We start from the raw sequence: 25,431 nt of genomic DNA, 5'->3' as shown, positions 1-25,431 counted from the left end.
ATATAGATATCTATTTTAAATTCAAAGGGTGCAATTTGTTAAGTACCTTATTTAATATTGACTAAAAATGTTTAAAAAATCCCAAAGTATTTATTCACCTTAATGACAATTATAGCGTACTAATGACAAATATTGAATTAATCTAATTAAGCTAATATGAACGAAAAGAGGTATTTATTATTAACAAATATTAATAAATGCTGCAACAAACGTAATACTGATTGTTGGTAAACATGTTAACAACTGGGACTTCATGATGATGTCTTGGTATTTTTTTGTATTAATATTATTATTATTTGTATTTGTATTGATTGTCAATGTGGTAGTATTCCTACAGGTATTATTTGTGCATATACAACTATTGAGCAATTTAACAGAACTTTTGACAATTATTGTTTTCTCTTTTTTTGTAGGTGAAAAAGCAGAGCTGTTTCAACAAACATTTGCACTAAGTTAAAACATTTTCATTGTGTCTAAAATGAATATAAACGTTTAAACGATATTTAATGCCAAAAATGTTCTAAACGACAACATTTTGATTTTAAATTAGGAGAAAATGTCATCAGGTGTTTCCAGAATAAGACTGGTTGTGTTTGTGAAATATCAACACATAAATCTGTATAAAAACATGGGTATTACACAGGTATTACAATGTCTCCTTTCTCAAAAAAAAAAAGCTTATAAATGAGTTTTTTTTTTCAGAAAGTAAAACCGTATAGTTTCCTATATGGGTTGGTTTTAGGGATTTTTTAGGACAAAAGAAAATAGAGTTTGTATAGTGTTAAAACAAATGTCCCCACAATTCACAAAAACAAGTGTGCATATGTGTGTTTTATTCAAACACAACCATAAATCATAATTTTCCACATAAACTGCGAATGGTCTCCTAATGTACACTGTATGTGAAAGATGTAGGGTTAAAATACAACCATATCATTAACTTGGTCGTAGGTATTCATGTGGCATTGCAGCTTATATAGTTTTGAATGAACCCAGACATAAACGATAAGCTGGTTACACTTCTCATGTGACACACACTCTAAATGTAAATTAACAAGTCATTGAGATCGGTTCTGTTTATGTTCAATACATTTATCATAAACAAATGCATCCACGGCACACAAATGTTTTCTTCAACAATGTAAGGAATTTACACACATTTGCAGAGGAAAGATTTATCAAATGAAACAGATGTCAGGTTAATACACAGAGTAAAAACTACACAGTTCTGCGATTCAGCAACCTTGTGTTTTGATATTTAGTGGCATCTCCTCATGTTTTTAAAAATACATAGACTAACAGAAGACTTCCTTGATGATACTCGTTTCACATGTAATTAAAAAATAATGTTTAGAGAAACAGCTTGCTCCCAACAACAGCACGATGTAAAATCTATAAAACACAGGATTAAAAACTTTCAAATATAGTTATTCTATCTGTTATTTGGCATTATAAATCAAGAAAAAAAAGGCTTCAATCCCTTTCTTAAAAGTGACAATTCACATAAAACCATTGTAAAATCTAAGCATTGCTGTCCCTTTCAATAACCACATGCCAACAAAAATAATGGCATTAGGCAGTAAGTAGTGATGACTCCCAAGTGTGAATTCAAACACTTATTTAAAAAAATGTTAAAATCTGATTCTCCCTTAAAATGGAAATAACTGTTAAAACTAAAAAATTGTGTTGAGTGCAAAGTCCAGTATTAGTTCTCCTCAGCCTTTTCTCCACCCAGCAGTCTCTCTCTCTCTGGGACATTTCCTTCTTCTGTTATCTGCTCTCTTGCAAAGCAGGGCATTTTGGCCATCAAAGGCTTGTGGAGTCCATTGTACATTGCTGTACCCAAGAGCAAAATAATAAAGCCTAGAATCTGTAGGCCTTGGAATTTCTCCCAACCCAGTGCTAAACTCACGACCCAGATGACCAGTGTACGTAGACTGTCCAGCACCATGCGAGTGGTGGCGCTGATCTCTTTGGTCACGCTGATGCCAGCGAAGTTAAAGAAGGCGATGCTCACGGTGTTGCCCAGAAGTGCCAGCAAAATGAGAGGTTTGTGACCAATCTGACAGAAGGCGTCAAGGGCGTCTTCAAGGACCTGACGAGGGTTATCTGCAAAACTGCCCACATGGATGAAGAACATCGGGATGAGGAGGAGAGAGAGGATGACAAACCCAAAAACGCCTATGAAAGGGAGAGGAGATTTTTGGGTTATTATGCACTTTAATAAAAACATATAAAACCAAACCTTACGTTATATCACACACAAAAATCAAACTGTGATATGTTCAAGGCAACAGATAATATAATAGAGAGAGTGAGAGAGAAAGAGAATTTACCCACAATTCACTGAGTTAGACAATAAAACACAGCTTCAATATTTACTAGGGGAAAAAATGAGTGTGTCCTTTTAGCGGCCCAATACATTAATGCCTGTCACAAAAAGAGAGAGCAGACCAATAAAAACATCAGTGATGCACCTGCGCGCGTGCACACGCGCACACACACACACGCACGCACACGCACACAATTGCTTTTATTACGGTTTTATCCTAAAATGTTGATTGGTAAATGTAAAGTTTATTCTGATCTATTTTTGTATGAATAATATGATATGTTGAATAATGATATAATATATTGAATATTAATGTGATATATTGAATAATATGATGTATTGTTGATATTTTATTTAATTATTATATATAAATATCATCTCTTTTTTAACTACTATTTACTGTGTGTACTGTTTTTTATTATATATGTATGTTACTTTTTATGTGAACTTTTTATGTAACATAAAACTTTTATGTTATAACTGCTTTGGCAGTACATATATAACATTTGTCATGCCAATTAAGCAATTATTGAATTTAATTGAATGAGAGAGAGAGAGAGAGAGAGAGAGAGAGAGAGAGAGAGAGAGCGAGAGAGAGAGCGAGAGAGAGAGCGAGAGAGAATACAAATTGAGACTGGGATAGAGATTAGTCAATGGATGATGAATGTTGATTGATTGATTGATTGCTACATTTAAATATGGAAAATAGCCTACTTCATAAGTAACAAACACATAACACTTAAATATTTTTTTTCTGATATCATTTTTAGATTTTTTGATTCATGAACTTAAATCAGTTTTTATTGTTTGTGCTGTCAGATATCTTAATCAAAGGGTGGCTAAGATGAAAGTTACCAATATAGGGTCTAGAAACACCTATCAGTCAACATTGTTTCTTTTATTAATCTATACTATATTTGACATATTGCTGAAGTTCCTTTTCCTGTTATTTAAATGTTAAATGAAAGTAAAGACATTTCTAGCTGCTCTTTTGAATTTTCTATTACTGAAATATCCTTAAAATAATTCATCACAATTTCCACAAAAATATTAAGCAGCAAATTGTTTTCAACATTGAAAATAAGAACTGTTTTTTTTTTTTTTGTGAAGACTGGAGTAACAATGCTGCCATCACTGTAATAAATTATATAATAAAATATATGAAAATCTTTTACTTTTGATCAAGTTAATGCAGCCCTGATGAACTTCTTCTATTTTTATTTTATTAAATTTCTAACATTTGAACAATAGTCTTTATGTTTTACAACTTATTATAAATTATTATTAGGTAGCACCAATTAAGCTATGAAGATAAAACCAGAAAGTCTGCTTTACTGTTTTCCAAAACTTCTTCAAACCTGGTAAATTAACTTGATGATTCTTTAATGTTTTGCTCCATGATGTTAACTACACACATCCATACTGAAAACATACATTTGCATTAATTTTAAAACACATAGATTTTTGATAATTTGCTGCATAAGAATATTTATGGTATCTGTACAGTTTGTAAAAGCATGTAGTTTACCACATAACCTATTTTACCCACAATACGAAAACCCTATAGAAGAAAAAAAAGAGTGAAACATGTTGCAAATCACTCATTTGTGTTTTCATGACTGAAGCTATCCATATACTTTGATCAAATTAGTCAGTGGCTTTATGTGAAAATGAATAATTCTAAAACTTTACCTTCAGTCCCAACAGCCTTGAGTGGATGCACATTATGCTTGTAAACAAACTTCTCCTCCAAGACCATCTGAACAGCAACAATGATCTGAGCCATGATGATCAAAAGGTCTCCTAGCAGACAAGATCAATAGGTAATCAGTGCAACATTCCAAACAGATAAAGATGCAGAGTGCTATCGATCAGAAGAAAAACATCCTCATGTGAGAATGTGTAGACAAATTGCATCATTCTTTATGACTACATATTTTAAGCAACACCAGTTACCTGTGATAATTTCACTAAGTTTATGGGAGTCGTCACCATGGCCGCTTACAAAGTCAGCCAGTCCAACCACCACCAGACCAAGAATGGTGATTAGTATCCCAAACCACTGGCTAGGTTTCAGCCGGCGTCCTAAAAATGCTACAGATAGCAGTCCAGTGAAGATGATCACAGCTCCTCGCAACATCTGGAAACTGGAAGCGCTGGTCATGTTAAGTGCTAGAGACAGAAAAAAACAGGAATGAAATCTTTTAAAAAATACTAAGCACAGACCCAGCATAAGGTTCACATAAAAATGAAAACAATGTCATTATTTAATCATCCTCCTCTTGTTCCAAACTTTTATTTCATTTGTCTGTAAAACACAAAAGAAGATAAAAAAATACTTGCAAAGTATTTTGGATGTCAATGTACACCGTTTTCCAACATTCTTCCAAATAATTACTTTTGTGTTCAACAGAATCCCTTTAGTGCAAGTATATGGAAATACAATTAAATTTTTTGTTGAACTAATTCTTTAACCCAATCTAAGAATAAGAATGGATGCTTTAGCTATTATAGAAGAAACCTGTAGCTTTAAAGTTGATCATTGCACCTCAGATTGACTGAAAACAACTGAAATGATCTTTCACAAAGTTTGACACTCACCAACATACATGATGGATGTTCCCAACATATCACAAAGAGCAGGAGGGAGGAAAACCAGTGGGTTAAAACTTTCGCCTGGATCCATAGTGGGCTCGGGTCGTCGCCGGTCATGACATAGGAGAATGTAAAACACCACGAGACAGGACAGCTCTCCCAAAAACATGCCCACAGCCTGGAAGGGAAAGGAGTTGTTTACTGTTAGTGTGCATAAGTGAAAAAGGATATAGAATGAAAAAAGTGATACGAGGAGACAGAAACCCTCTCAAAAACAGTTCTCAGTTGACTAACACATAACACTTTCAGTTCTACATTTCCTCAGAACTAAGTTTGCAGAGAGGAAGCTTGATGTAAATGGTGTGCTGTATGCTGGTGGGATGACTTTCATTACCTGCACAAACGGGTGAGAGAAGTCATGATCTGGGCTGCCATGACAGCCAGGTGCAGAGAACATATCAGCCCATCTAGAAGATAAAAAGATACGCTGATGATCAAATTCATCTTAACATGACTTCATATGTAGTGACATGCTTTAACTATGAATAGTTGAAATAGCTGAGAACATTAAATCAACAATAGCTTAAAGAGATAGTTCACCCAAACATTTTAATTTTCTCATCCTCAAGAGGTTTTTAAACCTTTTAAAGTATCTTTTATTGAACACAAAATATTATATTATAAAGAATGTTGGAAACTAGACGTCTATAAAGGGAAATGTAAAATTCTGTGGAAGCCAATGACCAGTTTTCAACATTCTACAAAATAAAACTCTAACAGGTTTGGGATAAGAGGAGGCTGAGGATGATGAGAATGAAATGTTTCATTCATAGGTAAACTTCCCAGTAAATTTGGAGCTGCACTATTAGTTTGTCCTAACAATGATGGATAAGAGTTGTGTATGAAAAACCTGTAACAATTATTACACAATAATAATGTTCAATTCAATTTTTTGTTATAATGAGCATTCACAAACTAAAACATTAAAGGGACTTCCATACAGGCTGAACTTTAAATATCTTACATTTTTTAATCTCGTCATCTTATTAAGCAGTCATGTGTCTTCAGATGACTTTGATTTAACAGCTCATGGATTTTTTATCTCTCTATGAAAGCCTCAGAGTTTTGAGTGAATACACTTTGAATACAGAGAGAATCTCTCAGAATTTATTAAAAATATCTCCATCTACAAACTTTATATGGGTTTTAAGTTATATTAAACATTTTTGCAGAATTTTTAAGTGAACTAAACCTTTAAAAATATAACTAGTCTTACATGGGTTAGTCACTGTAAGTTTAATAAGTAACAAAGTTGTGCTACTGTCATTTTTACAACCATGCATGACTGACATAAAGCCTGAAGATAAAAAGACCTTTTAGATGTAACAGTTTGTTTTAATTTATTTTACAATATACTTTTAGAAACATTCTGTTATAGCGAAAAGTTATTATGACATTGTAAAAATCAAGAGTGTACTTAAGAGTGAGATCACGGATACATCAACACCATCAGTGTCAGTTTTTCAGCAGATATATGGGATAACGTGTGGTATCCGGTATCTTCTGCCTAGAAACGTTAAGCTTCTGTTTTAGACACAAAGCTATATCAAGTTACAAGACGTTTGGCAGTATCTTCTTGACTCAGTGTACAACCCAATTCTACTTGTAAGACATATAATGCTGTGATGGCACTATTGACTAATAGTCACAAGTGATTTCAGACTGTCAAAATTGCTGATTTTGCAGTCTAAACATGTCACGACACGTCTGATCAACTGCACGTGAGTCTAATAATCTTTTCCTCAAATTTTAGTCATGTTGTTTAGGGACTAAAAGGTCAATGGGTGATATTTAATCTAGTTTGTGCTTAAGTAAAATTATGACAGGTTTTAAATGTACTCTTCCAGATGTTACAAAATATATGGTACAAAATATCACGTAATGGATACATAAAAATAATGACATAATGTGCGGCTTTATAAACAACGTAAAACATAATTGTTTCAGCTATTTGATTAAAGGTAAAAGTTTGGTTGATAAAAGCACAAAAAAACAAAAAAACAAAATATCATACGGTATGGAATCCTATGTAAACAAACAGCATCTGGCGCGTGCGCATTACTTACTTTGCGGAGAGTGTGTTTAGAGAGCCTGTCGTGAGCATCAGCCCGGCGAGAAAGAGCTGATATTTTGTCCACTTCATCGTAAGTGTGGGGCTGAGTGAGCGCGAGCATCAGACACTCAAGATATCTTGAGATGTGCCTTTCTTGCTGATGGCTACAGCAATCTAAACAGGTCGTTCCCCCTGTATCCAAATCACATGACGGTGATCATGTGACACACCAGCTGACGCCTCATTTCCGTAGAAGTATGAGAAGGCAAGCATTTGGTGAACAGCACAGATATTTATGAATAATGATGATGTGTTTGTTGCCTGAAATAAATAAATAAATAAATAAATAAATAAATAAATAAATAAATAAATAAATGTCAGTTTAGTTTACAGCAAAGCTGGAAAATAAACTAGAAAACATTATTTGATTCAGGAAACATTTTTTATTTGGTGCACTTCATTGCAGTGTCTAGTTTCCTTTGAACCTGTTGATCAAAACAAAAACATTCAGATTAATTTACTGATAATGCAACAACAAGTGTCTTCTTGTATTTGCATTGTATGAAAAAAAGATTAAAGGTATCATGAATTAAATAAATTTAAAAAAAGACTCTCCAAGATTTTCCTTAGTAGACCATTATAGCATTTTAGCTTAATGCTATAACCTATAATTTGAGAGCCACTGACCAGCATTTTATGAATCACGAAAGCCCACAGTTTCAATCTCTACAAGCTCTACTGAGGAAAATATTTATATATATATATATATATTTGTGTATGGTCTAATGGGGAGCAAATTTACATTTTTGGATGACTTATCTATTTAATGAACACACCTTTTTTTACATTTACCAATAAAAAAAACTCATAAAAATGTATTCAGGTTTTTTGAACTAGTAGCTACTTATTTTTATGTTACTATTATTTGATAATAGTTCTTATTTATTAGTTAGTACTATTTAATCCAATAGTTACTAGACTTTAATTATCTTTGTTAAAAAATAAATATTTTTTTTTGATTGATAAATGTTTAATGGGTTGACATGAGTGTCAACCTCAACTTTCTTTCCACTTTCTTTCTTTTTTTTCTTTCTTTCTGTCCTTTTTTTTTGGGGGGGGGGGGTGTAGCACACATCAATGATCACTGTCAGCTTCTTCTCTGTCAAATGATGTCACTTTCGAGTCAGAGCAATATGCAAATGTGACAGGACTGACAGAAACATGGGGGCATTGTACATTTATTTGTATTATATATTTGTAGTACTTATTTCTTAGTTGTAATTTATAATTTCATGTTTTATCAGTTGATGTGAATGATAACAATTGAAATCAAATTAAATCACTTTTATTGTCACATCAGCTGCAGCACGTGTAGTATGAGGAGTGAAAAGCTTAGGTGCTTGCTTCAGACAGTGCAAAATACAACAACAGTGCAAAATAAAACAACATACTCCCAGAAAACAAAACAATATATAATTAGCTCTGTTGAGAGTAATCCGTAGAAGACAATAAATACGTGAAAGACAATACATGTGTTAAGAAATACACACACATGTAGGCACAGATAAACAAGTACACAGTCAAAAAAAATGTGCATACATAGTCTGATTGTTGGTGGAAAATTATTGTAGGCAATATTGTTTTAGGTAAGAATTGGTTGAAGTGTAGTGCATGTAGTGAGTGGATATTGCTGTTTCTGATTTTTTTTTTCTTCTGAAAAAACAGTTTATAGCATAACAAAACTATTAAAGCTGTTTACGTTAAATTGGACTGAGGACAATGACAGGGTTTGTACATTTGTAAAGTGCTTTTAGTAAAGAATCTGAGAACCAAACGAATGACATTTCTTTACAAAACAACACACAGAGCAAAATCCTTTCATTCATTTTTGGGGATGAAATTCTTCTTATTCACTGTATTTATGTTTTTATTTCAGGGACAGATAATGTACATTTCTTATAGAATGTCCATTACATTATTGTGGTAAGAGATGGACATCAATTTACAACCTTTACAGGGTTGTTCTTATTATAAAGCGCCATAAAAACATTATTCATTTTCTTATTAGCTTGTATTTATTCACATCCCACTATATACCACAAAGTGCTTAAAATAAAAGTGATACTGTCTGTAATAAAAAAGACCTTCTGTTTCTGTTGCTCTCCCAAACTCAACACTGTATATGACACATTCCATTCCAGCAGTGCGCGAGAAGTTCCTTCCGTCCAATCACAGTGTGCGCCTTCTGTCGCCTCGCCTTCAATCCGAAACTCTCTGATTGGCTGCGTCGGTGCGAACTGTTTTGTTGATAAATAACTTTGATAGATTGATTATTTTTCAAGAGGATCCTCGAACTCCACACATCCTGCAAACAATATCGGTAACGTAACGCTGAAGCGACAGAATGTAAACAGGAAAACTGGTTTGGTGACTACAGCTGAGGAGTTACTCGGATACAAAAAGTTGTAACATTTGTCAGCCTGCATGTAAAACAGGCCTCTCGGTGCATTATAATGACACGTTATTCTGGCGTGTTAAATGTGCGTAACGTTTCTTCGGTCTAGGCGTTTACGACGGACTGCATTGTGCGTAGTTTGTATATGGTCATGCACGCTGCTGTTGACTTTGCCCAGGGCTGGAGCTGTTTTGTAAGGTGCTGTCAGCCGAACTTGAAAAGTAAGGAAGAGGACGTCAATAACACATTGCAACAGTGTAAGTACGATACAGTCTTCTGTGTTCATGCGCGACAGATTTCGTTCAGTAAGCTAAGGGCGCAGAGTGCACAGAGAATAAAAAGTGCACGAACACTTTGTCGTTTTATAGGAAACATAATAGGGTGGTTTGGTTTGCTGTACAGCATTGCTTTTATGTTTATTTTGTTAGAAATGGTTTCATCGTATTTTCTGTATTGGGAGGGGTCATAAGTGGGTTGAAAAGTAGTTCTGCTTGTTCTCTCTCTCTCTTGTATTCTCTCTCCATCTCTCTCTCCCTTTCCCTCTTCACTTCCTGTAATTCTTGTTGTCTTGCAATGCACTTTTCATGCCCCTCCCGTGCTGTGCAATTGTGTTTGTCAGGTTTCCTGGTTTCAGACCACTGTGTTCCCTTCCACTTCTTAGTAGTCTTTGCTGAATATTCATTCATTGATGGAAAGCACAAAGAAACAATCTGTCAGTTTTGACAGGTTATGGCCTGTTTTGTAATGTGTGATTTGAAGTGTACTTGATAACTCACTCTATTTGTGTTTGATTAATTGTTAATTTGGGATCCATCACTGACCTGTGTGAAAAATAAGAATGTTCAATATAATGCTATATTCAAAGTATTTATTTTTGTATTTCGAGTAAAATTGGTAAGACATTTTAATTGGACTCCAAAATAACAATGCGTTGCAAAAAAATACAATTTCTCTTACATACTGAATATATGTGTGTCAATCCTTAACGGAGACTTTGATTTGGCAGACTGTTTTAAGAATAATAAAAAAAAATTATGGCAAATTATTTTTATATAAGAAATTTAATTTGAATTATTTTGTGCCTTTGATGTTAGTCTATATGATACTTAAGAAATGCGCTCAATAGCAGTGATATAGATAAAATACCTGCGATAGAATTCTTTCTCACAGTTGAAAATATATGAAAGAAGCAAGAGGTAAATTTATACAGTATAAAATACTTCATAGGTATTATTACACTTCAGTGCGACTTCTTAGAATGGGATGCTTAGATGATAATAAATACTCGAAATGTAAACAGGAGATTGATACATACTTTCATGCATTATGACAATGTATAAAGGTTCAGCCCTTTTGGGAATCTGTGTTAAGACAATTAGGTAGATGTTTGGTATTTAATATCCCTCTCTCATTCAGGATATGCCTTTTAGGTGACAACTGATGTTCCACAAATTACAAATGATGAGTTCACCCTTGTAATTTTGGGCATTACTACAGCAGCACATATAATACTGAGGTTTTGGAAAGATATTAAATGCCTTACACTTAAATTATGAATGGAATCCATGATTGAGAATGTGTAATATGGGAAAATGTTGGCCAAAATGAATGATGATTACAAGGAAATAGATATGTTTGACATTTTCATTTCCTCACTTAAAATGTGAATGTATTTATCCTGTTATGCTCTGTACTATTATTTTCATTATTTCTGTACTCTTGTTACTGGTTGTTGAATTGTTTATTTATTTTCTAAATTGATGAATACATTTATAAATTGTGAAGAAATTGTATAAATTATACATTTGTATGGTTTTGTATTTTATATCAAGAAAAAACTAATAAAAATCTCATTAAAAAAAGAGAAATACTCTCAATAATGATCTCAATTACTTTGAATTAAAATCAGTATGCATCAGTATAGAAACATGTAGATGAAAAGAATATAAGACAAGAGGACAATACATAGTCATAGCTATGCTAAATCTTTTTACAAATTGCTGGCATATAATTGGCTCATTAGTTTGCGTTCATATTTTCTGTTTTGCATTCTTTTGGTTTTCTTTTTAAGTTTTGTCTTCTCATGAGAAGTCTTTAATTTGCTTGTGAGGAATTTTTATCAAAAAAAAAATTCAGTTTCTTGAGGAGAAGCAAGCAAATATATTGCATGTAAGTGCAAAAACGTTAAAATATATTTTGACTATCACCTTGTCTCTTTATACAATTATAATTACTTGCATGCTTCATGAAAGTTACGTGTGCAAATTTTTGCTTATATGAATATTTAATGTATTTTAAAATAAACATATTTAGACAAGAAAAAAAAACATGCTATGAGCTACTTGCATTTTTTTTTTTTGTTGGTTTAATTATTTTGTTTATGTTGCAGACAAAATTTGACTCATATTGTTACTGTTTTCAAAGTGTAACTTTTTGTGTTTCTCCATTTTTTTAGATCATTTCCCATGACTGAGGAACGACTGAGGTTTCAAATATTTACTCCACCTTTAAAGTGCAGTTTAGAAGCAAGTGAGGAGGTGGGGCTCCTGTACCCTATTTAAACCTGCATGTGTAAAACATTATCAGCAACCTTGTTCAAACCAGGCTTACTGAATGCCTCAGGATTTTGCTCATCTCGTAGTTTCACACAATTGCCATGAGTCTTTCTCCACACCAGAGAGGAACCATAAACAGTATTAGCAAACAAAATGTTGAAGCCATTAGTGAAACAATGCAGCATTCAGGGGATCTCTTCTACAACGTGGGAGCTCCATCTCTGGAGCAAACTCATAGCAGTCCAGAGGGTCTGGTGGATTCTAGCCCTGAAGTCCAGGGCACTTTCAAAACTGATAAAGGATATCAGGTCCGGGGGCATTTTCAGCAGTCAGGACCGGTAAAGTGGGTGCATCAGGACCCAGTGCAGACGTCAAGTTGGTTTCAAGGTCTCCCAAACATGAATAAGTGGTCACAGAACTTTGGGCCTTCTCTTGGTGTTATGGATGACCCAAGGGCCTTTAATAAAAGTCACGAGATGGAAGCTATGAAAGAGAAGCTTTCATCAAGTTCCTCACAGTCCTACACAGAGACCTCCCAAGTTCCTGGTGCAGACTGGGACCATCACAGCATGGCAGCCATGCATCATGCTCAGTTCCAGGCTCTTCAGCAAGGCCACCGACCTGTAGATATTCAATATCAGCCACAAGTCATGCATCACGAGATGCCTGATTCTACTTTGCAACCCTTCCAGTTGGCATTTGGACCTACCAAGCAACCACAAGCACCTGGTTTCCAACAGGTTTTTCATGACAACAATGCACCTTTAAACATGAATTACAATGAGAAGCCAAAATCACAACAGCAGCAACTATTGCAGATGCAGCAGCAGCAGTTACAGCGCCAGCGCCAGATGCAGCAGATGCAGCAAATGCGTCAGTTGCAGCAGCAGCAGCAGCAGCAGCACCAACAGCATCAAATAAGGCAGCAGCAACGGCTGCATCAACTGCAACAGCAATACCATCAGCAGCAGAAAATGCAGCAACAGATACACCAGCAACTACAGCAACAGACACAAGGGTTTCAACACCTAGAGTCTGTAGAAAAGCAGAGAGTTAAACCAGAGATCGAGTCACAGGATCCTGTCAACGCTCAGGGGAAGACAGACTCGAGCCAGACTCAGCACACTGTACCTCAGTCACAACACCCTGTTTCTCAAGGGTCAAATTTCCAGGAATCTGGCAATCCTGCAGAAGCCAGTCCCGAAATCCAGGAGGACCAAGGAAAACGTCAGGTCTTTCCTCGCCGCTCTCGCAGACTCTCCAGAGATGGAGTCTCCCCTCAAAGCAGCCAGACCCCCAAAGACAAGGTTTCTGCCCAGAATGGAGGAGATGATGGAGTCCAAGCACCCACAGTGGGGGTCATCCAGAGCACTCAGAGAAGACGAAGAGCCTCAAAAGAGATCAACCTTGAGACTCTTGCTCAGCAGGCTTCAGAAATGGAATTTTTGCCAGCAAAGGTGAGCCCATTTCATTTTGAAATCCATTTTGAAGCCTCTTTATTAAAAGAGACATAATGTCTTTATTTAACCAATTTGTTTACACGAACAAACTGCAACAGCAAAATTTATTATTTTCAGAAAGTTTTTTTTCTTTTGAGTACAGTCCATTTCTCCCATTGGTTGGTAAGATATTTAGGATGTTTTCTGTGCTCAGCAAGGCAGCATTTTGGAAAAAAATTTGGTGTATTTTTTATTGTTTTGCTCTGCAATGTGTTAATCTATTTTGAATAACAATAAAGACTGACAAAGATAGAAAATTCTCATGATCATTCAGAAATTATGAAGAAACAAGATCAAGAAACATTCATTTTCTTTTCGGCTTAGTCCCTTTATTAATCTGGTGTCGCCATAGTGGAATGAACCGCCATGCAACTGATGCCCTTTCAGCTGCAAATCATCACTGGGAAACACCCATACATTCTCATTCACACACATACACTTTGGACAATTTAGCTTACCCAAATCACGTATAGTGCATGTCTTTGGACTTGGGAACACGGGGAGAACATACAAACCCAGCCAAATAACAAACTGACCCAGCTGAGGCTCAAATCAGCAACCTTTTTGCTGTGAGGCGACATCGCTACACACTGCGCCAAGATCAAGAAACATTTCTTATCATTGTGATCAATATTCAAAACAGTCGTGCTGCTTGGTGGAACCATGGTATATGTTTTAGGATTCTGTGATGAAAAGGAAGTTCAAAAGGACAATGTTTATTTAAAAAGCATTTTATAACATTTTAAAAAGCCTTTGTGACACCTACCTTTATAAAATAAATATCTGTCAACGTACATTAGAACAGTATTGTATTTTTAAACGTGTAATGTCAATGGGTTTTTTTTTTTGCCGCTCATACGGTCTCTTAGAACAGTTTTGCTGTTTTAAACCAGCTAATGAACTGGCTCTTTCAAAACCTAAACATTTCCACTGCTGCCTCTAGCAAGAAGCTGAAGCTGGGTGAATCATCATGTCACTTTATAGCTAATCAAACTATAAACATTACAATGCAAACTCAGCTCACGATAGTGTTTGCCAATAGCTTTCCTTTGTAACATATACTGTAGTGTTCTGTGCAGAGTTTATAAGATATTGTAAATTGTAAAGCAGTGTAGTGAGCGGCTGCATGTCTGCACACCTTCACATTCCACAGTTTCTGAAAACCCATTCAGCAGAATTTGGGAGGGGCTGATTCACCAAGCCCTGTTTGCTGATCCAAGCTCATGGTATGAATGAATACTTTAGAATATTTTTTTTAGATTTTACATATTTCATATAACAGTGCAGAGGCAGATCTTTTTATTTAAGATTGCTGTTTTAAGAAAATACATTTAAAATTTGTCTGTAATATATTTGCAGGCAGATTAAACTATCCCCATGACTCACCTAAATGCTGCAGATTGCTTCTCAGGCTATTGTTTGTTTCTTTTATCCATTTATATATTAATCTGTATTTTATTTCCTTATTTCCTCTTAATAGCGAGAGGACGTTAACCCTGGTAGACCAGCTGGTATGGTGCCTTTAGTCATCCCAGTCTCTGTTCCAGTTCGGAAAGGTCAAACCCAAATGGAAGTGCCAGGCAACTGGCCACAGCTGGATAATGTTCGGCATACCTCAGGAAGTTCCCAGCCTGATCGCAAACCCTCGGTTATTGTTGCACGCCGGCAGTCATTGAAGAACTCAGCATCTGAGAATTTCATCCAGGTACAGGGTAATAGCATTGTTTCGAAGTGTGCTTATAAAAACCATCTTGTGTTTTCAGTAAGTTGCTTGTAGATTTGGGCAATTGCATGTTATGTTTATTTAGGCTTTTTTCCAGAAAACAGTTGCCTATTTGAGCTTGTTAGTGGTTGGCATCCACACGACTAATGTTTGGCAGCTCACTGAACTTATGCTGCTATTCATGCCAAAGTTTCATGTGTTGATGTAATACTGAACCCACAAACTCACAGTTGATTTTTGAAGCAATTTAATTTAGCATCTTTGTGTAGGCTCCGATGAAATTTGTCCCTGTATTAATTTCCATCCTCTAAATTCAGTTTGACTTTTTCAAATTCGGCTTTTTTCTTTTTGATTTATTGTTGCATTTAGTAATAAAAACCCTGTTTAAATAATTAAAATCATAAAAGGTGAATATTGTAACAATTATACAATGTTCCAGCTTATATAAATACGTTTTCTTCTTCAAATTCTGCTGTTTTATTTATTTAGAGTAAAATTAAAAAACTTGAAAATGTATGTCATTTTTCCTTATGAATTTTTTTATTATATAATGACATGCTCTTTTTGTTGTTAAATGGTGCAAATATCAGTACATTAGCTATGTTTCCATCCAAAGATGTGAATAAAATTTATGCGCAAAACTGCAATATCACATATAAGACGGGTGAATAAAGCAGCATTTCCATCCAAGTAATAAAAGAGAATAAAATCGTCACTTCCTGATGAACTGGCACCAAATATCAAAAGTAAAAATGTAAATTGCTGCGGTAGGAGAAGCTGAGTGAATCTTTTCTTTATTTAATAAATTACATGCGCCTCAGAAGACAAATGCCGACGCGCAATGAACGCATGGTGGTGTTTGAAGGCGTGAGACGCAGAGAACAGATTCTCTTGACAGTTCTAGAGGTAATTAATAATATAATAACACTAGTACTGAAATAGTTAAGGTTTGTTATTTGTATTTGATAGGGTTTATGAAAAAAGGTAAATATTTTGTATTAAAATATTTTAGTGTCTTGTATTTTTGTATTTTAAATACTGTCAGATACTTTTTTACAAGTCTACATGATGACATCATAAAAATGCAGCCTCAGATAGATGCTTTCTCAGTTATTTGCCAAGGCTTGAGATCAGAACAGAAAATTAATTAATAAGAAGAAGTTGATCAATAATTGACATTGTTACAATTGCAAAAAATACATGATTTATGAAAATGACTAAAACTGGAGATTTTGGTAGTTTTCAGAAATCATGATTTTACATTGAGTATTTATGATTTTAATTGTAAAAATGTTAAATAGAAGACTTTTAAAAGATATAGTACTATATTCCAAATTATTGTCTGCATTAAATTGTTTTTACCGTGATTAAAGAGATAATCTTTGACAGTACTTTCTGAGTGAAATTTGTTCAAAATCTATACTAAAATCAAAGAGAAACACAAGTTACATTTTTATGAATACCTCCTCATGTACAGTAGAGGTGAATGAGGTGCCGAGAAGCTGACTTAAACTTGCTCTGAAAAATGCTGTAGCTGTCAAACATTGTTTACTTCACAGTTTAAGTCAGTTTAAGGGTGAAGGGATTGATCCAGTTAGCCTGTTGATAAATAGGTTTGTGAAAAAAAAATGTAAAAGTATTTTGCAGTATTTTATTTTTACATTTGTGGCTGCTGTATTATGTAGTTTATTTTGAACCACTTAAAACTGAGGTATTATGTATTTTATTTTACAATACATTTTTCATGTATATTTGTCCAACCCTGCACATGATCTCTTACAACAATATAACATGACCTTTTTTGCACATATACTGGAATTTGTTCAGTAAAAGTGTTTCTATTGTTAATTATGCACATCTTTTCTTATCGAATAAAATGTTTATCCTACTCGGTTATGCGCATCTTGGTGTTTTCATAGACCATTTATTATGCACATATCCAAAATGTGCATAAAAATAGGTGCAAACATAGCTATTGACTATCAGAAAATGAAGTAAATAATGTTAGATGATTCTTTTAAATTCCCTCCTCCTAAAAACTTTTTATCTGAAAGGAAACTTCTTCAAATGCATATGCCTTTTCATGGCTTAAATTGTACTGCATTTCAGCATTTGTATTTTCAAAATAGATTTTTATATATTTATTTTTTTCCTTTTTCCATTTGATTCAGGGTAAAGGGCAAGATGACAAATCAAAGCGTCGTCCGCGACCTGAGCCCCTGGTCATTCCTCAACCGTGCACTTTCATCGCCCCTTCCATCTATTCCAGCATCAGTGCCTACCAGAGTAACCTGCGTTCTCCATTGCGTCTGCCGGACCATGCCATCATGATCCCGCCATACACTCCTCCGCCCATTCTGTCACCTGTGCGGGAAGGATCGGGCCTGTACTTCTCTACTGTCCTCTCTTCTATGGCAGCAGGCAGTCAAGTTTTGCCACCACCACCCACACCCCGCAGCGCCTCGCGAAGCCTTCTGCGCTCAAGTGTGTTCCTCTTTTTTTATAATTAGTAATAATTCACAGTAAGCGTCAAACATAAAAATGTACTAATGCAACAGTGTGCAGAAATGCACCGTTCATTTTAGCAGCTAATATTAAACTATTTTTAATGATAAAAACATATTTACAAATAAAAACAATATATATAAATAAAAATTATGATTCATTATTAGTTGATATCACCTAAACAATATTATTGTAAACTGTGGGATTTTTATCTTGACTCTTTATTTGTGTTTATTAATACTTATTAATAGGTCACTTAGTATTTAGTATTAATTGGGTATTTACGATCTATCAATTAATTATATTTTTACAGCATTTATTAGTCAATTAACAATTTAAATAAACTTCATGTTAGAACTTTTGGTACCACTTTAATTGTCCATTTAGTTAATGTTAATTAATATATTTACTGACATGAACAAACAATTAGTTATACATTTATTATAGTATTTATTCATCTTTGTTCAGTTAATGTTATTCAAGTTAAACAAAAATTCATGTTAATTCACAGTGCAATAACTAACGTTACCAAACACAATATTGGATTTTAATCATGCATTAGTTGATGTTAAACTCCATTCATTCATTCATTTTCATTCATTCTTTTGGCCTAGTCCTTTTAATGTTACACTATGATTATTTAATGCTTTAGAGATTATTTATGCTTAGTTGAAGAAAGTAAATACATTAACTAACGGACCATTATTCTAAAGTGCTTCTGTACTTTTTTTTTTACTTCTTTGCTATGGTAAAAGCAGTGGTAAAAACTATTACTCATCATTAAGTAATGTTGAATGTAACATGTTGTACCATACTTATTTATAGATGGCTCGGAAAAATAAGAACATTACTCACTTATACTATCTTAAACAGTCACAATTTTAGTTTACATTATAAACACATTGTCAACCTTACCCAGATAAATAAACTTTGCATTGTTCAATAGTTTAAGGTGCATTAAACTCTTAGGGCCCTATCATACACCAGGTGCAATGTTGTGCGAGGCATGACGCAATTGTTGTTTGCTAGTTTCAGCTTGGAGCACGAGTCATTTTGACGTTTTACGCCACGCTGTTTAAATAGCAAATGCATTTGCGTTCATATGTGCACCCATAGGCGTTCTGGTCTAAAAAGGGAGGCGTGTTGAGGTGTATTGCTGGCATGTTGCTATTTTGAGAAATTATAACAGATTTTTCAATAGACCAGAACAAAGTCGGTCTATTGTCCAGCGCAAAGCGCGTTAAAACCAAGCCTAAAACACACAAGCAGCCAATCAGCAGTAAGGGGTGTGTCTATTAATCAAAATGGGAATATCAAAAAGGGCATGTGGGATATGGGCGTCTTTGTTTTGGCATTGTTTAGTTGTCATTATATAATGTTAATGAACTAACAACATTTACCCTTATTGTCAAGTATTTATTATCATTATTAGCTGTTAGTTTAAGTATTGTGCAAACTAATGTAAACTTATAACTTTCACTATTTATGCTTATTCTTGATCTCTCTCCTTCTCTTTATTTCCTATTTTTCAGGCAGTTCTGACATCACTCCTCCTGCTCCTCCACTGATTGGAGAAGCAACTCCTGTCAGCCTTGAACCGTGAGCATTTAATAAATTTCAAATAAGGTATTCACTCCAATCACTAACCACTTTTCTAATAGATTCACCCTCTTTTGCACATTTCAGGCACATAAACATCGGCTCAAAGTACCAAGCAGAGATTCCTGAACTCTTGGATCGTTCATCAGCCTTAAAGGACCAGCATAAAGCCACTTTAGTTTGGCAGCCTGAGTCCTCTGCCTCCCAAGAAACAAGAGGTAACTTGACTTTAGACTGCATTGACTACATCTGAAATATCACATATACCATTTATATATTCACATTCTTCAATTACAATGTTTTGTTTTTTTGTTTTTGCAGTTGATAATCTGATGAACCTGGTCTGTTCCAGTGTAATGTATGGGGGAGGGACAAACACAGAGCTCGCAATGCACTGCCTGCATGAGTGCAAAGGTGATGTCATGGTGAGCTCAGAATAATGTTCAACAACATCTTTCAAGACAAATGTATTTGTGAATTATTCTGCTTTGTGTCTAATGCAATAGATTTTGTTGAATTTAAAGGACTGTCACTGCTGTTTAAAAGTTTTGGGTCTGTAAATATTTTGAAATGCTGTTGAAAGATTTATTTTATGCTTAATACGGCTACATTTATCTATTAAAATACTAATTCAGCAAAGCAGTTAAATTGAAATGTTATTACAACTTATAATTCTGTTATTCTTTTATAGTACAATTTTTTCCTTGAAAAACACTCTTCAATGTCACATGATATTTCAGAAATGATTCTAATATGATGATTTGTAGCTCTTTTACACTTTATGAAACATTTATTTAATTGCTATTTTAATTTTCCATTTCCCCAATTTCAGCAGTGTATCTATCTATCTATCTATCTATCTATCTATCTATCTATCTATCTATCCATCTATCCATCTATCCATCTATCCATCCATCCATCCATCCATCCATATATATATATATATATATATATATATATATATATATATATATATATATATATATGTATGTATGTATGTATGTATGTATGTATATGATTTCTGGAGAAACAATTATTTTTTAATTCTGTAGGAAGCTTTGGAAATGATGATGCTGAAAAATCCCATCTTCTCCTGGAACCACCAACTAGCCAATTACCATTATGCAGGTAGAAAATTACAAAAACAAACTATATAGCAATGGGCCAGTGGCAGTGTTCACATCAGAAACGTTCACCCAGAAATGAACATGTAATCACCATGTACTCAACCTCAAAACTTTATGAGTTTCTTTTTTTCGTTAAACACAAAATAAGTTATTTTGAAGACTGTTAGAAACCTGTAACCATTGATATCCATATTTGAGAAAACATATGGTATGGAAGTCAGTGGTTACAGGTTTTCAGCGTTTTTCCAAATACTTCTTTTGTGTTCAACAGGAGAAAGAAACTCAAACAGGTTTGTAGGAAGTGAAGGGTGAGTAAGTGATGACAGAATTTGGAGATTTGGGAGAACTATCCCTTCAAGCTTGAATAAATGTCATTGCTGTGGCAGTAGGGTATGCCAGATATTGTTGTCTGTCATTGAATCAGCCATTCAAGAGATTTGATCGTAAATGCTGAAATGCTGATTCCTCCTTTGATTAAACCTGTGGTTTTAATATTCATATTATTTATGTTATTTTGGTTTTGTTTGGAATCGTGATCTTGTGAAAAAATGATTCTTTTTATAGTCTATAATGAGTTTATTTGTAATGCTTTATGGTAATGATTGATGTTCTTTAAATATTGACAGGATCAGACTATTGGAGTGCAGATGAAAAACGATACTTCAACAAGGGAATTTCTGCTTATACAAAAGATTTCTTCATGGTGCAAAAACTGGTATACAGCTTTTATATCTTTGGTCTAATGTTGTTCATACTGTACATGACTCGCCTAAATCATGTTTTCCATTTTTAAAGATTGTGTGTTTCTCTTTGTGTGTCTGTTTTTGCCAGGTGAGGACTAAAACTGTGGCACAGTGTGTGGAGTTCTACTACACCTATAAGAAACAAGCGAGGGTTACTCGTAATGGGACATGTACATATGGACCTTCAGATCCAGAAGAAAGCATCCCTGTGGTAAAAGCTATTACTTGTTACTCTTTATAGTTTTATAAAATGTGTTTGTCAGTTCATCTTTAAGGCCAGTTTACATAGACAGACACCTTTTTAAATCCTGTTCTACACACAAACAAAATAACTGTACACAGACATTTGGAACAAAACTAAAGTGAACAGCTAGCATTTCTATGTTTTATAGTATAATACACTATTCCTGAGTCATTCTGTTTCCACATCTTACTAGAAAAATACAGCATGTAAGAACAAGCCAGTATTAAACCTGTTTAATTACAAACCGTTTTTTAAAATTGAGAATAAGTATAATTATGTAACTAAAATACATATTTATTTAATATAATGCGTATTTGTGATATTGTGATGTGGTGTATTTCCTTGATAAAGTTACTTTTATAAGTTTAAGTTGTTGTTTTTTTTACGGTTGGCTTGTTCTTATTTGCTTAATTTTCTAGCAATATTTGACAACCCTAATGAATCAAGACATACCAGATATACTGTTTTCTTGCACCTTTTATACAATAGAGAGATTCACCATTATAAACATTAAACAACTAGGTGTTTGGTTTAAGTTGATAAACTAGTAATTTTAATGGAAATAAAGAGAATAAATGTGACCTACAGGTGATAACTGTACAGGGCTTTTACATGTCATGGAATTTCTGGAGTATCTTTAAATTTTTAAGGGTCTATTTCAGATATACTTTTTTATTTTCTTTGTTAATCATGAAATATCAGGGATTTTTGTTTGTGTACATTTATCAAAATGTAATTGTCTATACCGTATTTTTATATCATGCCGTTTCATGCCTTAAGTAAATGTTATCAAATATGGGAGACGGAGCACTTGACAGCCATGCAACCAGTATATACATATGCTAAAATAGCAGGTCAAACATACTAATACAATAAAACCCAACAACAATGGAATAGCATAAGGTGAAAGGACTGAACTATTGAAATGTATTTAATACAAAAGGCTTTTTAGGGTAATGACAAATTCAAGACGCCTCGTATAAAGAATGGAGTCCCATGCATTGCTCAGGTGTAAGCTTATTGGATTAAGGTCAGGTGATTGGCTGGGCCATTCTAGCAACTTCATTTTCTTTTCTGAAGCCAGTTTTGAATTACATTGGATGTGTTAGGGATCATTGTCTTGCTGAAATGTCTATCCTGGTTTCATCTTCATCATTTGGAAATGTAGCTGTTGGACTGAAGCAGCTAAAATTTGTTTACACTGATGAGGGGTAGGGTTAATTTTCTAACTACTGAGATATTTCAGCTACAGCTCCCTTTTTTCATGTGTTCAATACTTTATGGCCATTTCATTTTATTGCAAGTTTTTTTAAACTAATTAGTTTTGTTTTCTTGGTATGTGTGGATTACTTGGGTTGTTATCAACATCTGGCAAGAATTCCGAGGCAAGAGCCCTTTCAGAAATCTGGTTTCTGAGAAAAATTGTGACATGCTCAGTACTTTTTTCTATTCGCTGTATATATGTACAATATAGGTCATGGAAATTTAGCTTTTTAGTAAGTGAAAAGACATACAAATAAATAATAAATAATTGATACAAATAAATAATGGATATCAAACGTGCAAGATGCCAGAGTGTTGGTATGGCTACCACAGGGTGTACTTTCATTTTTGACAGTATTTGCTCCCATATTTAAATCTGTTTGTTCACAGTGTGCATGTGGTCGTTGTCTTTGACTCATCATGACTAAAAGGCTGTAAGATGTATAGTAGAATACAAAAGTGAGACAATACTTAAAATTGAGTGCTGGTCATACTTGCCTTTCATTATATATTTCATAAAATATCATCAGCCTTTTCTTTTATTTGCGATACAGATGAACGCAAGACAAGCAGATAAAGAAAATGACTGTAAACAACAGGAGGAAATGGAAGACAGTGTGGATGAAAGGCTACAAGATGTGACCAAGACACTTCAGCAAAGTGACAATGTGAGTATTTTACCTAAAATTGCACTCCTTTTTGCATGTCAATTCAGCTTGAGAGACACCAGTATGTGTGTCTTGGTTGAACCTGAAATAATAAACAGCTGATTTAAAATCCAAGAGAATAGCTCAGTCTCGTCCTTACTATTTTGTCCAGGAGAGGGCAGACATGGCTCAGGAGGACCAGAAGAAAAGCTCTGTGGCAGCAGAAGAGTCTTCTGGTCTGATGGTAGTGGTTCAACCCACCTTTAAAACCCCTTCACCAGCACCTCCAAAGCCCCGCTCTTACAACATCGGCAGGAAAACCAAGCCCTCAACCGTCAGCAAACCTCAGGGAGAGCCAGAGGGGATTTTTCCTTGCAAGAAGTGTAGCAGGTCAGTCAGTTTGTGGATACTAGTAAATTGTCTAAAAATATCTGCTAATTAAAATCAAAGGAGATAAGCTTGTTAATTACAACTACCTCAAACGACCAGTAAAATTTGTTTGTTTCTAATCTGTTTGTATTGCATTGATTTTACTGCATTTATCTTACTCTCTTATCCCAGTGTGAATTCCGCTGACTTTACTATTTATCTGTGATAAATAGTGGTTTCTTTGTGGATTTTAATTATGAATATTGAAAATTACGTTCAGTTTTTCTGTATTAATATCATAGTGAATGTATTACAATATTGCAACATTTTGGATTCAATTTAATGATAATTTCACTATATTTGACAAATTATTTCCCAAAGATTGAATATATGATAAGTTTTAAGTATAAGATTTTAATTTAATATTTATATTAGTAAATTTGATTTTACAATATGTTTATAGTGTATTATTTAAATTAATGTTAATATCATGGTCAATACTCATCGTAGCACACGTGCTGCTGATTATGTGCCAATAAAAGTGATTTGATTTGATAGCATATTGATATTATTATGTCAAAAGCCACATATAAAATATTCTTTTACTGAAATGTAAATTAATTTCTAGCATTGAATTTTATTTTGCATCTATTTTGCAATTTATATATAGGGTGTTCTATAAAGTGAAGAGCCGCAGTGCCCACATGAAGAGTCACGCAGAGCAGGAGAAGAAAGCAGCAGCTCAGCGCCAAAGAGAGGAAGAGGAGCAGGCAGCTAAAGCCAGACACGAAATGATACTAGTGGCGAGGAGGAAAGAAGCACAAGGCAGAGGTCAAGAGGAGAGCAGTGAAGCTGAGGAGAGCTCAGCAGAGCCGGACGACGATCGGGATGTAGACTGGCAATGAGGAACAGGTGACTCCTTTAGTCTTCTTTTGTACCAGTTGGTACCAAAAAATTGTGACTTGTGCATCTCAATTGAGGGCAGTTGACATGTTTGAAACAATCTAAAATACCTTAGCCTTCTCATTTTTACCAAAATTTTATAAGAACTTGGTATATCCTTTGGTATATATATATTTTAAAAGTGCAAATATTATGACAATTTAGCATCATTCATGATGAATGACGTTGAAACATGAAACGTTCAGCTTATTGTTGAGCTATTCAACACGTGTACAGTCTTTTTGGTTTGATTTTGATCAAAGTACCTGAACAATTTTTGTAATCTTTTTGTTTTTATGTTTTTTTTTACATGTGTCAATGTAATATACATAATATGCAATCAAAAGCAAATTAAAATTCACTCCCAAACTACCTATGGATAATTTTCTGTGCATAAAATGTGTATATAATGCATACAAATATAAATGTTGACTTCTACGTTATATATTGATCCAATTATGTATGTTTTTTTTTTCTGTGCTCTAAACTTAAAGGAATGTATATTTATGTTTTGAATGCACTTAAAGAGGATTGGAATATTAGGATTAAGGGATTTTTAAAAAATAAAAACTCACATGTAAATAAAATATTATGTTTAGCAAATCACAACAAACATATCCAACATATTGATCACATTTTTTCCACACATTGTTGACTTGTGATGATGCTTAATGTTTGCCATTTTTGTGTGCACAATTAAAAAAACTTCTAGTTCAAACT

The 25,431-nt window shown here is 34.1% G+C and overlaps 2 protein-coding genes across 4 annotated transcripts; one reads left to right on the top strand and one right to left on the bottom strand.

Annotated features, from left to right (window-relative positions):
• Nucleotides 1-1,076: 1,076 nt before the first annotated feature.
• Nucleotides 1,077-7,236, bottom strand: slc35f6 (solute carrier family 35 member F6). Its single transcript, NM_001002559.1, is given in 6 exon segments — nucleotides 1,077-2,181; nucleotides 4,025-4,135; nucleotides 4,289-4,504; nucleotides 4,934-5,105; nucleotides 5,322-5,394; nucleotides 7,054-7,236. Coding segments are annotated over 6 exon segments (1,125 nt in total). The 5' UTR covers nucleotides 7,131-7,236; the 3' UTR covers nucleotides 1,077-1,705.
• On the top strand, nucleotides 6,415-25,429 carry mideasa (mitotic deacetylase associated SANT domain protein a). 3 transcript variants are annotated; one of them, XM_087297792.1, is made up of 13 exons: nucleotides 6,415-6,708; nucleotides 11,951-13,507; nucleotides 15,030-15,254; nucleotides 17,444-17,756; nucleotides 19,310-19,376; nucleotides 19,464-19,594; nucleotides 19,698-19,801; nucleotides 20,429-20,504; nucleotides 21,130-21,218; nucleotides 21,335-21,457; nucleotides 23,308-23,421; nucleotides 23,573-23,790; nucleotides 24,440-25,429. In XM_087297792.1, exons 2-13 carry the CDS (start codon nucleotides 12,152-12,154, stop codon nucleotides 24,672-24,674), a joined length of 3,051 nt encoding a protein of 1,016 aa, XP_087153918.1. In that variant the 5' UTR covers nucleotides 6,415-6,708; nucleotides 11,951-12,151; the 3' UTR covers nucleotides 24,675-25,429.
• The last annotated feature ends 2 nt before the right edge of the window (nucleotides 25,430-25,431 follow it).

Source organism: Danio rerio, chromosome 20 (assembly GCF_052040795.2).
Source record: "Danio rerio strain M-AB ecotype USA chromosome 20, GRCz13ab, whole genome shotgun sequence".
In the NCBI taxonomy this organism is placed as follows: Eukaryota; Metazoa; Chordata; class Actinopteri; order Cypriniformes; family Danionidae; genus Danio; species Danio rerio.
This window is presented reverse-complemented; position numbering and strand designations above follow the sequence as displayed.